The following is a 16228-nucleotide window of genomic DNA, read 5'->3' on the forward strand; positions in this document are numbered from 1 at the left end:
AACGCTCACAACGGTTGGCGGTCAACCACGCCCAGGAACTCCAAGATTCCAAGATTGGGGGTAAGTTATAGGAGGTAGGTACTGTTACCCCAGGGGCTGTCTCTGGGTGAAGCTGGATTCTGCAAACTTGTACACATGTAATTTAGCCCATAGCTGAGGCTGAGGCTGGGGGGTTGACGCAAGCAACTCTTTACTGAACACTCAATATGTGGTGCATCTCCTTCCAGTCACTTTTCCCTCTCTGTGCGTATCTGCATGTGTGTGACTTAACTCACTCTCCATGCGCAAGTACACAACCCTCATTTTCTTTCTTATTTTTTTTATACCCTGCTAATATTTTTCCCCATCAAACCCACTTGAAATGCATTTATCATCTTCGAGGAAACATAAACTTCAATTGTAAGAAGTATTGTAGACTTTTCAATTGGGATAAAAGAGATCTGTTTTTACCGAATAATTTTTTTTTTTTAATTGTATGTAGGCAGCATTCCTAGCGCGAGACAGGGCAGAAATGAGTAGAGGGAAAGGCATCCATTTTTTTTTTTTTTTAATTCTCACTTTTTACTACATTTCAGTGCTTTATTCTGGATGATTCTATAGCACTTTGGAATAATCAGGGATTCACTTTTTCGTGCTTATAGTTTTTATTCTCAGAATGATCCAGCAATTTCGGGCCACTCTGCTGATGGAGTCCCACGGCACCCCCTGGGAAGTCATGGAGCTCTCCCGGTACCATCCACCTGCTCCTTCTTCCTGTAGTTTACGGCACTACCCTGAGATGCGTGCTTGCCATTTCCAGTCCTGGCTTTGTCATTTAGCGTGTGGCTCGTGGAACACTTAGCAACTTCACTCTTTCTTATTTCAGGCCGCTGTACGTAAAGCTATCAACACGCTGTCCTAACAAAGTGGGCCGTGAGCTATTTAACTAACTAGAAGCGTGCTAAGTTCTTGATACCAAAATACTTCTTAATAACGATAAAAGTATTGCTGATCAGCATCACTCCCTGACATTTTAGAGTTACCTTCAGAATTCTTCTACTTTGTCTTGAAAGTCTTTGAACTTCCATTTTGAAAGGACTTTAAAGCCACAGAAAAGGTGTCAAGAGTGCAAAGAACCGCTGTGCTCCCTTGAGCAGAACTGCTGCTCTTCTCGTGCTTTATGGAACGATTTTTGAAAACAGATTACAGATATCACATTTTTTATCCTGTAATGCTTTAGAGTGTATTTCCTAACTGCAAGATTATTATCTTCCACATCTATAGCGATAAAAATCACTGAAATGATAGCCCATATTGCAACTGCTTCATAACAATCCCCCAGCCCCCACAGGGTCTAACACACTGCATCTAAGTGTCATTCAGTGTAGTATCCTGATGACATTTTAAAAAGGATGCTCGCTTTCTGTGCCATGAAAGCATCACGGGTTCAAGTGAAGCAGCTGAGAAGGGCGAGATGAAGATCACGCAGGTACCTTCTGAGGCTTGACCAAAAGGGCTGCGATCTCTGACGTGACCACATTCACAATAGTGGTTATGTCATCTTTGAAACGGTCGGAAAAACGAGTCCTCCGGAAGTTGTCTCCTTTGTCCAGGTTGTGTACGTGCTGGGCCATGCTTTTTACCTACAGAGGGAGAGAGGAGAGGTCAGCGTGGAGAAGGGTGACCAGCAACCAAGTAGGAAAGACTTCAAGAAAAGCCCTTGAACAATGGATTTGCTGACATTGCATCTGCACTGGGAATTCCCAAGCTGGCTCCGGACTGGCTCCTGTGTCAGGCACGGTTACCATGGTGGTAGGGGGTGGGAGGGGTGTCCTTTTCTTGACCCCAAGTCAGGGGCTGCCTTTTGGCCAATGACCAAACTGGGAGCTCAGTTCTTTAACCACAGTGTTTCTAAGGACTCCCTCTTCATCCAATGCTTTCATGCTGGAAAGCTGGGATGCCCTGACCACCAGGCTGTCCTTCCATGGGAGCGTGTTGCACCTGACCACAGAGCAGTTGCTCTAAACCAGCAGAGCAGGAGTTGATCTGTTTTGTTCCCAGAACGATGTGGTCAGCTCAGGCAGGAAACACAGCTCCCTTTGGACTTCTCAGGAGCTGGTTGCATAGCTTGCATGAACACAGAAAACCTTTAGAGAGAAGAATTCTTCTCTAATGATTTTTGCCCAAAAATACACACCACCATTTTAAAACCACAGAACATGTATAATTGCTGGGTTTTTTTTTTTTTTTTACATTATCTTCTAAGACCTGTTTGTGTGACACACAAAAAGGATTGGTTTTAATGACAATAGAGGAGGCAAATGATTACTGGCATGAAAGCACAACCATTTCTAAACGGTTCTAAACGTCGCAGAGTCCCCTTGGTCACAGCTCGCCTATGTCATCTTTACGATAAAGTTAAAACAGCGAGTGACTTTAACTTCCACTCTGTGTTTTACTGCCAGGTTTGTATTTCGACCAAGTATCGCTGCAGAATCCCGACCAGCCCAGATTTAGTAACAAATGGCAGGAATCATAGAAAATACATTTGAAAAACTGCTTTTTTATGATATGCGTCCATATATAAATAGATACAAAATAAAATGTCAACATTAAAAAGCTTGATTATTTCAAAGCTTTTACTATTTAATGGAAGCAGTACATATAGGAGAGGGGCTGCTGCCCCTTAACCTATTACAATCTTAAAATCAAGACTGCCTATTTGGTGGGGAGCTTGCTCCTGGGGTTAGGAACTTCATCAGTCAAAATAGCCACATCTGATACCCTGCGATGCTGGGTCTTGTCCTTGGAGAACGTCGCTCGGAGATATTTGGGACAGTCTGATGGGAAAGTCAGGGGCTTCCTGCTACTCGATACCAACCCTCTGATGTCATTTTCATGAAAGCGGCCAGGCTAGTGGAAGGAGTTGTGAAAGGAAACAGCCTGAAAGTTCAACCTCCCACACTCGTCCCCTAGGTCAGGGCTGGACGGTCGTGTGGAAGTAGAGTTCCATCCATTCCCATGTTCATGGGAGAATTTTACAACAGTGGATTTCTGTTTAGAACAACGTCAGACTAGCAATTTTTGTTAGCACAGAGATCAAGAGGAAGAGAAGGCAAAATGAGAAGGGTTGAGAAACAAGACTACGTGCTTTTTGACAAAGCCATGGTCACTTCAGGGAGGCCCTAAGAGTAAAAAAAAATGTGACATCCTGTGTGTGCGGCATTGCTGGGTCTTGTTTGATTTGGGGCATGTGAAAGCCCTCATCCTACAGACTCACACATAATCTGGGCTGAGGACCTGAATGAAGGGTGTGATGCAGGGCCAGATTTTGTCTGGTAAGTGTCCTTCTTACCACGTTCTTAACTCAGGACCTACGAAAGCAAAATCTTCCTACTTTGGGTGGCCCTATTTCCGGTTTGCTGCTGGCTCCTGCACTGCAGCAGCAGGATTTTTAGAACTCACTACTATATTCAGTTCCTGCCTACCACAACCAAGGAAATAATTCTCACACACTATCTTTCAACCAATGGCCTCTTTCCAGATAGCCACTGTGTCCCCTGAGTGTCCAGAGAACACCAGTAGAAATACTAACAAATGCTTGGCCTAGTATGTTTAGGGCGTGGTGAAGCAAGGACAAAATTTTCCTCCAGATTGGCCTTTGTGGCTCCTTCATACAAGGGGTATGAATACAAGGAACCCTGAATGTTGAATTACATGTTCTGAGTGAGTAAACCAGGCGTTACCCTTTGACCTCTGAGTTTTAGAGCTTTGCGCTCAGAAGTTTCTAGAAGCCTAGAGATTTATTCGTTAGCAAGTATGCAATTCACCCTAGGATTGTATTCAACAACTCTTCTGTCCAAGCCAACTGTGTGTTGCCTCCTGGACACCAACACAAGTGAATGGTTTTACACCACTCCGGTTATGGGTTAAGTCAAATGAGGCTGCAGTCAAGCAAACACATTAGGAATGCTTTAAGCACCGATGTTTTACAGGAATCAGATTCATTTCCTTGCAAAATTCTGCTTGGCGGCTTACAGTTTCTACTTGCACATAGCCCAGCCTCTCTCTGGGGTGGGGAAGCTTTCTGCTGGCAAGAGTCGTTCGAATATGCATAACATCATTTGTGAGATATACCACATGACCACTACACATTAGCCTGCTTGTAAATTTCCTGACTTTTGAGTCCTGCCCACAGTTGCTGGGGCAGGGGACCAAGTCGGATGATTTCACAGGCCTTATTTTGCCCAGGGACTGGATGTTTCCCAGCCCTACTTTAGATGAAGTTTCCATCTGACCGCTAGTGAGGTGGTCTCCACGGGACCGCATGATTTGGGCCACCTTGCCTCGCCCTTTCGGATGCAGTTGTATTGTCCACATTTATTTCTCTCTGCCCTGGCGCAGTATTTCCCCAAGGTTCCATTTTCTATCATACAGGTCCTCACTTCTTTCAGCAGCAGCATTCTCTAGCCTCCTAACGCACTGTTCCCTACCCTGGATCCTTCAAAACTGAGACAAAAGCAGGTGCTGCGCCTGCCAGGCACATACCCCAGGCAAGTCCTTTTGGGAGATGCTTTTCAGGTATATCTCCCTCTCCCTCTCAGGTCCCGTGACTCAGGTCACGGCCAGCAGAGCCCCAGGTAACTGTGTCCAGGTTGAGCTGCCTGTGGACCAACTCCTTCAATGTGCTTAGAAGGGACCTTCCTTCCCAGTGACCTATCTGTGTATCAGAACGGACAGACTCCCTAAAGACAGACACGGGTATCCACTTCTGTTTATGCTCTGTCTCCTGGGCCCACCAAGCCCTAGTGAATAAGTGTGCAGGATCAAAAGCAGCGTCCAGCTGCTCTGAGGTTGCTAGCTCCCTGCAGTTAGGGACAGCAAAGTGGCACCACAGTTAAGGACCTGGAGGGCCCCACCTTTGCTTGCAACCTCATCTCTAAATTGACGAGAACACATTTGCCTCAAGGTTATATGAGGATTAAATAAATAATGCTCAAAAATAGTGCCTGGCACATCTAGTGAGATGCTCAATACAATTTAGATATTATTTTTCCCTTCTTCTTGGGGATGCCAGCTGTTACTGGGATTATAGAAAGGGTAGAGTTATCTCTACACCTCCAGGGGATGCAAGGTTGCCTTCAAACTCAGGCTTAGGGATCCTGGGTTTATCACGAGTGGGGAAGGCATATTTACTGTAGTGCTGCATTCAGGCAGACTTCCACATGGAACACAAATTCCATGTGTTGGTAAGAAAATGGTGCGTGCCTTTGACCTTCCCAAAGAAGCAAAATGGTGGAGGACAAGAGCCTAGATGTGAAGGTTGGAGAACTGAAGCTCTGTCCCTTCCCGGCTGAGGGGTTCAGGCAAGCCCCAGCTCCATGTTAGGGGTGGCAGGCCCATGTGCATGAGTAAATAATGCAAAATGGCTTGGAAATCACACATAGCTCTCGTTTAGGACTTTATCCTATGAATTCTGACGTCAGGATTACTTGGGTGACATATCTGTAGATGCATCGTGAACTAACTGACTTGCAAGTAGGGACATTCAACTTTATCAGCTTGGCTTGTAGAATTCTGGAGCTAGGTAGGTGCAAATCCCAAAAGAGTCCTTGCTTTGGAGAGGAGTCAAGCAGCAGGAGTGGCACGGGCCGGCAGATGGCTCGTATGGTTAGCGGTCACCTGACAAGTGAGTACCTGTTGCCGCCTCCACCTCTCCTAATTTTATTTAGGCAGCTCCAGGAAGGGAATCAAGAATCCACGTTACTTTTACTAAGTACCCCGGGGGTGATTATGTTGTAGGAGTCTGGGACTGTGTTTGGGATTCTTTTTCATCTCTGCGTTGGCAGTAGGTTAGATTCTAAGGGATTTAAGTCCTGCACGTGTTTCTGGGGGCAAGAGCAGCCTTCGTTTTAAGCCTGATGCACACACCAGAGTTAGAAATAGATTGCACGCGACCTGTTTCTTTCCAGTGTATGTTTCGCGTTTGTTTTCTTTGATCCCCTTGGTCTCTACGTCCCAGGGATTAGCACTGTTCCCCTTTCCTAGGCGTCAGTTGACACAGATCAATTAGAGCTTCGGTAGAAATCCTATCCTACCTCCATCTTTCTTTATAAAAGATGTCCGCTTTATGTTGCAAGGGAAGGGACCAAGGGACTCAAAACTGACACCATCACTCAATCTCAACCCACCCCTCATCTTCCAAATCGCTTTCAAACGTTCACATTTAACTGGTGTCTGTGCTAGCATACGTTTTTCATTTAAATTGTCTCTCTCTTTATTAATACTGACAAAATACTACTTCCTAGTGGCTTTAGGTTGAATTATATTCTTTCGTTGATAAGCAAAAATCAGCACCGCCATCCTTCTCACTTTAAAGTTAAGTATTACAGCAAGACCTTCTGCTTTTCTTCTGCAGGGGAAGTGACAGAAATTGTCAAATGACAGATTGACAACTTTCATGGTGTTTTCTGCAAACGCTGTGTGATTTCATGGAGAGTGTCAGGGGCAGGGACAGAATGACAAAGTCCTTGAGACTGAGCAGACGAGATAAAAAAGGAAGTGCTGAGACGGAAATCGACATGGCGTCCAGTGGAAAATGGGAGGTGCAGAGGACACATCAGAGCTCATGGCCGTCAGGAAAGGAGTCTCAGAGGCGGGGGACACGGTAAGTTGAAAGATAAAGAGAACCCGATGTGGGCGTAAGAAGGGAGGGAAGAGGGTGGTGTTGAAAGGCCCTGGCGTCGCTGTGGAACCCAACGGGGAGCGGTGTGACGGCACGAGGGGGCATGACCTGCAGAACGAAATCAGAGGTGCAGGAAGGCAAAAGCAACCACACGATGGCTTTTTAAGGTCATCATCAAAAATTGTGCTTTGTCCTCGGGACACCCAAAGTCATGAACGAGCTTTAAGGAGGAGAATGATTTTACGTGTTTAGGTGGCCGTGGGCAAAAACGAACACAGGCAGAAGAGAGAGGACGTTATTGCAAAGGCGGAACAGAGAGGATGGAGACTTGCGCAGGTGGGGAGAGGTGAACGCGACGACAAGCAGCAGGTTCCAGAGTTTTCAAGGGAGAACCAGTTTTCAAAGGTGGAAGACGGACGTTGAGATGCAGGAAAGAGAGCTAAATTCCCAAGCAACAACACTGGATTTTCATCAAGAGCAACTTGGAGAACACTGCCAGCTCCTGATAGGAGAGGCCCCCCCCACACCCTCTATGCCCTGTGCTTTTCTTACGCTACCGATCCAAACACACAGGAATCTCACCAGAAGCTCGAAGAAGAACCAAGCGTACTTGAAGACAGTTTCTCGCACCATCCCCGTGCTGACCACCATCTGCAGGGCAAGCTCCTCGTGGAAGTGCTGCACGACAACCACAAACATCAGGCTGTGAGAACAAGTGCCGGCGTGCACCACCACAACTTTCATTTTTGTCCAGTTGAATTGTTCGGTAGTTTTTGAGCGCGTGTCTTACCCATCCTGGGTCACCCATGGCAAATGGCAAAGTCAGTGCTGAAACAACCCAGGCCTAGAGGACATGCAGGTGGGCAGGGAAAGGCTGGGGGAGGATTGCACAGGACAGAAGTGGCCTTTTAGTGGGGGAGAGCAGTCCGGGGCACCAAGAGGAACTGGTACTGTCCTTGCCTCTTCTTTTGGCCCCTGATGCTAACTTTTGCTGGCAAGCCATCCACCCCGAGGCCCTCAATGTTTGGTGCAAATCATGCGTTTGGTGTAAGTGGTTCTTAAACTCAAACCTATCCGAAGGTTCCAGAGGGCTGTACAAAACACCAGCTGCCCATCCTCACAGAGTCTGTGGTGGGGCCTGAGAATCTGCAGTTTGTTTTTTGAAAGATTTATTTTATTTTACTGAAAGGCAGGTTACAGAGAGGAGAGAGAAATCTTTTATCCATAGGCTTGCTCCCCAAATGGCCACAGTGACCGGAGTTGAGCTGATCTGAGAAGCCAGCGCTTCTGCTGGGTCTCTCACATGGGTGCAGGAACCCAAGGACTTGAGTCATCCTCTCCTGCTTTCCCAGGACATAAACAGGGAGTTGGATTGGAATGGAGCCACCAGGACATGAACCAGCACCCATATGGATGCCAGCACTGCAGGTGGAGATCTCATCTACAACACCGTAGCGCCAGCCCTAGGAATTTGCATTGCTGGTAAGCTCCCAGATGACACTTCCGTTGCTAGTCCAGGGTCTCACTGCTATCTCCAGGGGATCTGATTTCCCTTCAGACTATACAGTCGTTAAAAAAAAAAAAAAAAAAAACCATTATGGCTTTGTGGGGACTAGAATTGGTTGGGTTTAAGCAGAGTGATGGAAGCCTGAACTCAAAACATGTGAAGTCCTATGTCCCAAGTCTGCTCATGAGCAAGTACAGCAGATGGTACCTTCGTCCCCTCTGCCAGTCTCCCCATTACCCAGCTTCCTGCAAATACTCTTGACAACGGCATTGATGGGGAGGAAATTCTGAATAAATGTGGAGGGACTAAACTAGCACAGTTCTGGTCTCCAAATGGAAAGTCCCCCATTCTGGGGACTTCCTCAGTCTCGCACAAACCAGGAGGGTTGCTTAAGGCAAAAATTCCCCCTAGCTTTGATTCATTTTATACCTGTAACTCTTAGAATATACACTGATATTTGTTATATTTAATTATTATTATTCAGGGAATAAGGAAGCTACAACTATAAACACTACTACCATATCCTTATATAAAAGTTAGGTTGTGGCCTGGCATGGTTTCTAGTAGCTAAAGTCCTTGCTTTGCATGCACCGGGATTCCACATGGGCGCCAGTTCGTGTCCCAGCTGCTCTACTTCCCATCCAGCTCCCTGCCTGTGGCCTGGGAAAACAGTCGAGGACAGCTCACAGCCTTGGGACCCTGCACCTGCGTGGGAGACCCGGAAGAAGCTCCTGGCTCCTGGCTTTGGATTGGCTCAGCTCTGGCATTGCGGCTGCTTGGGGAGTAAGCCAGCAGATGGAGTCTGTCTCTCCTCTTCTCTGTAGATCTGACTTTCCAGTAAAAAGAAAATAAATCTTCAAAAAAAAAAAAGTTAGGTTGTATCTTAGTGATTGACATGGAGCAAAACCTAACTCTGACAAACATATTTCTTAGCAGTTACCCACCCAGTAACACATGCAGGCAACTTCATTTACTGCATCTCAGCTGCAGGAAAATTGGAGCGGAACTTAGCTAAGCTAAAAGGAGACACAAGGAAACTTCCTGTGCAGTTGTCTGATGGTTTAGTTACAGCCCCAGCTGGTTCGTGGTGAGCAAGGGAGAAGGCTCAGGTATTTCAATTTCACAATTGTTTCACTTCATGTTGTCAGGTTGACTGAAAACATGACGTTAGCGCATCCTCACACGTGTTAACGTGTTGCTTCTCTGTTGTGGGTCTTAAGTGAGGCTCTACCATCTGGGAGAGGCGTGGGGTTGAGTCTCCATCCAGCAGGTGGTCTGACGGTGCGCACGATGTAACTTGGCTACACTGCACGCTCTTCCATGGTGGGAAAGATACTAGTCTGAAAGTGAGGCCTCTGCAAATAGGCCATTGTGACTGGCAAGATCTTCTGGCAAGAGGAGGTTAGACAAGGTTAAGCCACTTCTTAAAGTAATTTAGGCTTCTTACTGGCCAGTATTATTAAAGCACAACTTGTTCTGAGGGTTTCAGAAAACAGCCAAGCAGGGGGAAAAAAAAATAACCCTATTTGCTGAGCTGTTATGGAAACTATTGGCTTAGCTTCCTTCTGAAACGGAACGATTCTCTTCTGTTCATTTCAGGTCCAAAAACAAGGCAACTACAAAAATCATACAGGACATGGCTTAAGGAAATGAGGCTGCAGGCCAACACACACTGTTAAGGAAAATGGGGTTATGACAGCCTAATGCTAGAGTCAGTGACAATTTTAGTTTAAGCCTAACCACATCTTCTTCCACTCTTTCTTTTATTCGTTAACCTCTGCTCCTTCCGCTCAGACACACAGTGACCGGATTACAGCAAAGTGTGTCGAGCCAGCCTCCGGCAGGACATCCCAAGCTGGGTCTCTCCCTCCAGTCCAGAGGCCTCATTCCCTACTTTCCTGTTTTATAAACATCTCCCTACAAGGTTGGCTGCTGCCAGTGGCTTCCTGTGGAAATCTCTGTAGTTAGTATGTTATTCGGAGTCTCAAGATCTTAGCTTAAGTAGTCTAACTTCGCTTAAGTGCCTAACAGACTTGGGATATAACAGGTCGATTTCCCCCGCATCCCTTAAACTATGCTAGCTGTCATTATGATTGGGGAATTTTATTGGTGTAAGCAATCATGCCGCTTAGAAAGTTTTTGAATTCATGGGGACAGCTAAAAATTACGGAGACTCACAGAAAACTTTCACGTTACATTATATAGTATTGAAATACACAATGAATCATGATTGCCATCTACTTTTGTCAGTCATTATCACCAGCTCGGCTTCCTCTGAAAGTCAGGATTGCACAGTGGTTCCCAAAGTGAGGGCCCTGGGTCAGCGGCAACTGGGAACGTGTCAGATATGTAATTCAGATCTCTCGGACAGAAGCTCGGTTGTACAAAGGCACTGCAGAAGTTCATGGGAAAATGGAACTAAGAGAAGTTTATTTTGGTACGCACATTTTTTGAAAACACATTTTTTTTGCATGAATAGTCTGAAGATTCCACATATATACATGGAACTCAATGCTTCTATGCTTCAAAATGAACTTACCTTTTCATTTCATCTCCCATGAACTTGAGACCCCTCTAACGGAATCAGAAGTCCAGCAAGCGGCTTTAACAAACTTTCCAAGTAATTCTCAAGCATGGAGAACTTGAAGACTCACCAAGTTGGGCAGTTATGAACAATGGATGAGAGATGGGGCTGTAAAAGTACGGTGTGTGTGCATGGGTGTGTGAGTGTGTGTGTGTGTAGACACGGCTGCAGAGTACTTTTTGATGGCATCTACTTTCAATGCCAGCACCAGAGCATTTGCAATTCCTGCCTCCCTTGTCCCGTGGCTGTCTTCACCCTTGCCCGACTTGGTACCTTTTTGTTGGCGGGCCTCGAGGCGGCAGGAGAACTTGGACCATCACTGTTGCCAGAGCAGTAGTAAGACATACGGCTGCAGGTGCGGTCAGCAGCCTGAATGAAACACAAAGCATCACTCAGCAGTCAGTCCTGGGCAGTCACAGTGGAATCCGGGAAGGATGAGCCAATTACCCCAACACGCAACCTCAGAATTCAGGCTTAGTGTATTGGGTTTTTTTTTTTTTCCCCTAGTAACAAAGGTAAAATAATTGCCAAGCAGAAATACGAGGAAGACCCTAAGTTCACGGAAAACTATTCATGCGTGTATTTAAAAATGTTTAGCAGAATAGAAGCAGCACCATTTAGTGCGGAATATTCATCCTCTTTGAATTTTGCTCTTGCATAAACATTTCTTAAAGTACACTGTACAAGGGAAGGCGAGGTCAAGTTATGCCCAAGTCCGAGTTCCCGAGAACCAGGCAGTACTGACCAGTTCCTTCCGGCTTTCACTTTTATGACTTCAATGGAAAAGCAGAAAAAAAAAAAAGTGTGGAAAGAGTGCCTCCCTGTGGCTCAGTGCGGAAAGTACCCAGTCCCCAAACTAGCCATACGTGACCAAAACCACGCTTCATTCTAGCAGATCAAGGGAAGCCGACTCCTTGCTGTTGAGATGTACGTTCCTCAGATCCTCCTGCCTCGACGCCTACGGGACCCTGAGTCCTTCAAAGTCCGATGCTGTTAATAAACTTGGGCTCTTGCCCACCAGTCCACGTGTATTCCTTACCAGGCTCCGCGCACCAAGTCCCCGCTGCTGGACTGTGAACGGTGATGGGTGTGTCAACTCCCATACCTGATTACCATCCAATAAAGAAGACTGCCACATGGCACTGGACTCCACTGACACGAAACGACTCAATCAGAAGCTGTAAGAGAAGAGCCCGCGCCACCTGCGGGCTCTGACTGCTTCCCTACCTTGGAAGACATGATGTTTTTGACTTCCTCGTCGGCGGCTGAGTGCGTCCCCGCCAGGTCCGGGTTGCTGCTGCTCATCACCCGAGCCTGCAGCAGCTTTGAGCTCACGGCAGCGGCAGACGTGCGGCCGTAGGTGTGGTAGCGAGGGTCAGGGAGGGCAGCGCTACCGCCTGCACTCCACCGGGCATGTCAAGAGAGAGGACCCGAGTCACTCATTGAGTACAAGCACCTTAAAGAGGTTTGGGGTAGGTGATGGCAGGAACTTCCGGCTAGATGAGGACTGTCAATTAGGATCAAAAGCTTGGGTGCAGTTCTGGGAGGGAGGAAGAGGCAGCAGGGAGTGGTGAGGCCTGAGGTAAACTAGAGACAGAAGCCTAACCAAGAGCTACTCTTGGCTCTACACTCATGGGGAAATAAACTCCAGGATTGTCAGAACTTCTGACCCGGAGAAGAAGCTGGAAATGCGGATTTTAAAAATATACTAGTATTTCTGTAGTAGTGACTTGATAAGGCACACAAGAAGGCCTTCTGACATGGAAGAAAGCAGCATCTTTAAGCCTCATGAGGACACGCACATACAACGCGCTCTGACGATGCCTTCGGCTTTCCAAGGACTGACCTCGCCAGGTGGCTGAGGGCCTCTGCAATGTCAAGAGTTTTAGAACTCAACCCATACGGCAGGTTCCCTTGAAATGAGGCTGCACAGATGGAACGGAAGGTCCAGGTTGGTTCTGAGATCTCACTGGCTCTGCTCATTACATCACGGCCACCAGCTCTGGTGGAGTGTGGCGGCCGATGGACAGGAAGGACCCAGGCGTGTGGGAACGCGCACCACTGCCTGGGTCCTCCTATTTGAAGAGTTCAGCTTTGGGGAAATGGGAAGAGGAACATATCTTCTCATCATTCAGGGTTTCAAAATCACCACTACTACCGACATGAGCTATCTGTTTAGTGCTTGGTCGCTGTTATCCTGCAGTTCCAGGCTTCAGCTCGCACTGCCTCAGCTTTTCAAAAGACAGATCCTCAACTGAATAATGAACTGGCCAGTGAAATTATCCAACAGCAAAGTAAGACCAAAGGTTGGTGGTTGGGGAGGGTGGGGAGGGTGTGTATTCAAAGCCTAAAAAGATGGAAGAAAGAAGAAAGAAAAACCTGGGGGGGGGGGGGAGGGAAGTTTCCCACTATTCTAAAAAAAAAAAAAATAAAACTGAACATTTTGAGTTGGGTGGGGAAGGGCCACCCTGGGCACCAGGTCCCCACCCTCCAGGCCACACTACCTGTCTTGGGCAAGTCCTTTGGCGGCTCTGGCAGGCGGAAGACATAGTGTACGTAGGAGGCCAGCAGGCAGTTCCGGCCGTGCTGGTCTTTGCTGAGGTCTTTGCTGTTGTGTAGGCTGTTGGCGATGGCCACCACGGACTCAAAAGCGAACTGGGAGAAGTTGGCTGAGGAATAAAAAAAAAAAAAAGAAGAAGAAGAAGCAGCTTAGCTGGATCGTGTTCTTGGACAGCGACAGGGAATTCTGACCACAGCCCTGCACAGCCAGGCCACAACAGGGTGGGTTGCTGTCCCCCGGGGCGGGGTGGCTCTCACTGCGGCAGACCCGTGCCCACTCCCTGCTGGTAGCTTCCTCCACCTGCCGCAGGGCAGTCATCCATGAGAAACACTGACTAGATGTCCTTCCAACTAAAAACCCTGCTGGAAACGGGCTGCCGGTTGGTGGCACCCACACCTCCTGACATCCAGGAGCCGTGAGAAATGCAGACTCCCAGGCCGCCTCTTCCAGCAGAATCAGAATCTGCACGTGAACAAGACGCCCAGGAGACATGGTCCCACACCGTGCTGTGAAACACACCAGCACACAGCAGAGACTCTGGAACAACTACTCCGCAAATGTGTGTGTTACCCCACTGCCCGCCTTGGGCCCAGGCCATCTGCTCTTTACGCTGTACACATGCGCTTGGTCTGCCTCGACAAGCCCTCCCTTCGCTTGCCAAGAAGGCAAGAAATATCTAAGAGGTAAAATAAACCACCTAATTAGCAGGAATGGGCTTTGCAAGACCACCTGTAAACCTTTTATAAAACTACCAGAAAAGAGCTGTAACATTAAGAATCTTGTTTGAATCTGCTTTTCTGTCCCCCCTCCCCCCCATTTTTAAGTAACACTGAACTTGGCCTCTATTGAACTCACATTATCAGAAAAAAAGGAGGATCCTAGGGCCCAGGGCGGTAGCCTAGTGGCTAAAGTCTTCCTTGTATGCTCCAGAATCCCATATGGGCACTGGTTCATGTCCCAACTTCTCTATTTCCCATCCAGCTCATTGCCTGTGGCCTGGGAAATCAGTCGAGGACGGCCCAAAGCCTTGGGACCCTGCACCTGTGTGGGAGACCCAGAAGAAGTTCCTGGCTCCTGGCTTCAGATCGGCTCAGCTCCAGCTGTTGCAGCCTCTTTGGGAGTGAATCAGTAGCCAGAAGATCTTTTTTTTTTTTTTTTTTTTCCTCTGTTTCTCCTCCTCTCTGTAAACCTGCCTTTCCAATAAAAATAACTACATCGGGCCCGGCGGCATGGCCTAGTGGCTAAAGTCCTCGCCTTGAGCACGCTGGGATCCCATGTGGGCGCCGGTTCTGATCCCGGCAGCTCCACTTCCCATCCAGCTCCCTGCCTGTGGCCTGGGAAAACAGTCGAGGACGGCCCAAAGCTTTGGGAACCTGCACCCGCGTGGGAGACCCGGAAGAGGCTCCTGGCTTCGGATCGGCATAGCATCGACTGTTGCGCTCAAGTGGGGAGTGAATCATCGGACGGAAGATCTTCCTCTCTGTCTCTCCTCCTCTCTGTATATCTGACTTTCCAATAAATAAATAAATCTTTAAAAAAAAAAAACTACATCTTTTTTTTTAAGGAAGATCCTATTTGGATTTTGAAAACAAATCATTCCTCCTTACGCACACAGCTGCCCTGCCTCTGCCTAGCTCCTCAGCACCCCCTTACCTGTCTGGCCTGCGATGACCATAGGCTGCACCAACAGCTGGAAGAGCTTGTCCAGCACCAGGTGCAGGAAGAGCACAAGCGGCTCGAGGCGGGAGGAGTTGAGGCAGATGATGCTAAGCTTCAGTTCGTGCTCCAGGGCCGTCTCGCTGATCTTCTGATCCAGCACGCGGATGGGGAAAGTCACCTGGTTCTCCAACGAGTGGCACAGGGTGAAGAACTTCTCCAGGTGGTTGTCCTGCCAGGGCAGAAGAAGACAGGTGCCACGGAGGGCTCGTCCCACTGAGGTTCACCCGCGGGACCCGCGGCCAACCTCACAGATCTGTCTGGCTGGGTCTTCAACCCAACATTTGGGACTTGGCACCGAGGTTTATGAACTTGTTGGCAGTGCACGACTTCTCAGCAATCGCTCTGGCGCCTTCTGCCAGCAGAGGGCGGCCTACCAGGCAAACATGCCACCTAAGGTTGGCCCAAAGCCAGAACTGCAGAGTAAACAAGATCGGAGCCGACCAATCAAGTCTAACAGCAAACCGTCCAACCAAAGTGTGGGTACACGGATGCCTCATTGAGGTGATCAATATTTCTACCAGGTCTATTTAAATGACAAGGGCTAAATAGCTTGAAGTCTTTACAAAGAATTAAAGGTTAGTTTTGTATATATGACTTTCCAATAATAATAATAAAAATCTTTCCCTTTTGGCGTTCCAGGTTTATTCCTGGTCTTGGGGGCCTGACATGAAGGTGACCTTGACACTTCTCACCTGTGTGTGAACAGAAGAAACCGCTTGCACTTCAATATTAAACACTCCCTTATGGCCTTCGGCCCACTTGATGGGCGGATTCTGTAAAGGCACTTTCTGTGTTAGAAAAAAAAAAAAAAAAGGATTGTAATCAAATTCTTTTCTCACGACAAACAAGCAAGTCAAAGCATCCCGCTTGTAGGGGCAGGATTGTTAAATATAAAACTCTTGGCCTGGAGTCAGGAGTCCTGAGTTCCAGGTCAGTTGTGCTTCGACAGGAGAGTCCTACTTTGACAAATCCATCAAACTCTCTGGGCCTACACGAGTTCTCACGCTGGAAGGGGGCGGCGTGACCTGAGTGACGCAGCACTAAGCTCCCACTTAGTGTCGATGAATCTAGCGCTGAAATCATGTGCCGTTTTCCAATCAGTTAGGAGTGCCAGGAGGAAAGCTTGGAAGATCTTCACTAGACATGAAATGTTCATGTGTTCGAGTGCCCCAAATCACTTTCCCTTTTAGCAGA

General features: G+C 47.6%; 1 protein-coding gene across 2 annotated transcripts in view; it reads right to left on the reverse strand.

Annotated features, from left to right (window-relative positions):
• Positions 1 to 16228, reverse strand: part of DOCK8 (dedicator of cytokinesis 8) — a 173512-nt gene that overhangs the window by 52691 nt on the left and 104593 nt on the right. For both annotated transcript variants that reach the window (XM_040988913.1, XM_040988914.1), the window contains 7 exons: positions 15727 to 15822; positions 14969 to 15203; positions 13260 to 13424; positions 11983 to 12152; positions 11029 to 11124; positions 7247 to 7342; positions 1473 to 1622 (listed from right to left, as the gene is read on the reverse strand). In XM_040988913.1, coding sequence (XP_040844847.1) covers positions 1473 to 1622; positions 7247 to 7342; positions 11029 to 11124; positions 11983 to 12152; positions 13260 to 13424; positions 14969 to 15203; positions 15727 to 15822 — 1008 coding nt within the window. The remainder of the gene's footprint in view (positions 1 to 1472; positions 1623 to 7246; positions 7343 to 11028; positions 11125 to 11982; positions 12153 to 13259; positions 13425 to 14968; positions 15204 to 15726; positions 15823 to 16228) is intronic.

This window comes from Ochotona curzoniae, unplaced genomic scaffold, assembly GCF_017591425.1.
Source record: "Ochotona curzoniae isolate NIBS_2020 unplaced genomic scaffold, NIBS_Ocur_1.0 contig_50, whole genome shotgun sequence".
Classification (NCBI taxonomy): domain Eukaryota; kingdom Metazoa; phylum Chordata; class Mammalia; order Lagomorpha; family Ochotonidae; genus Ochotona; species Ochotona curzoniae.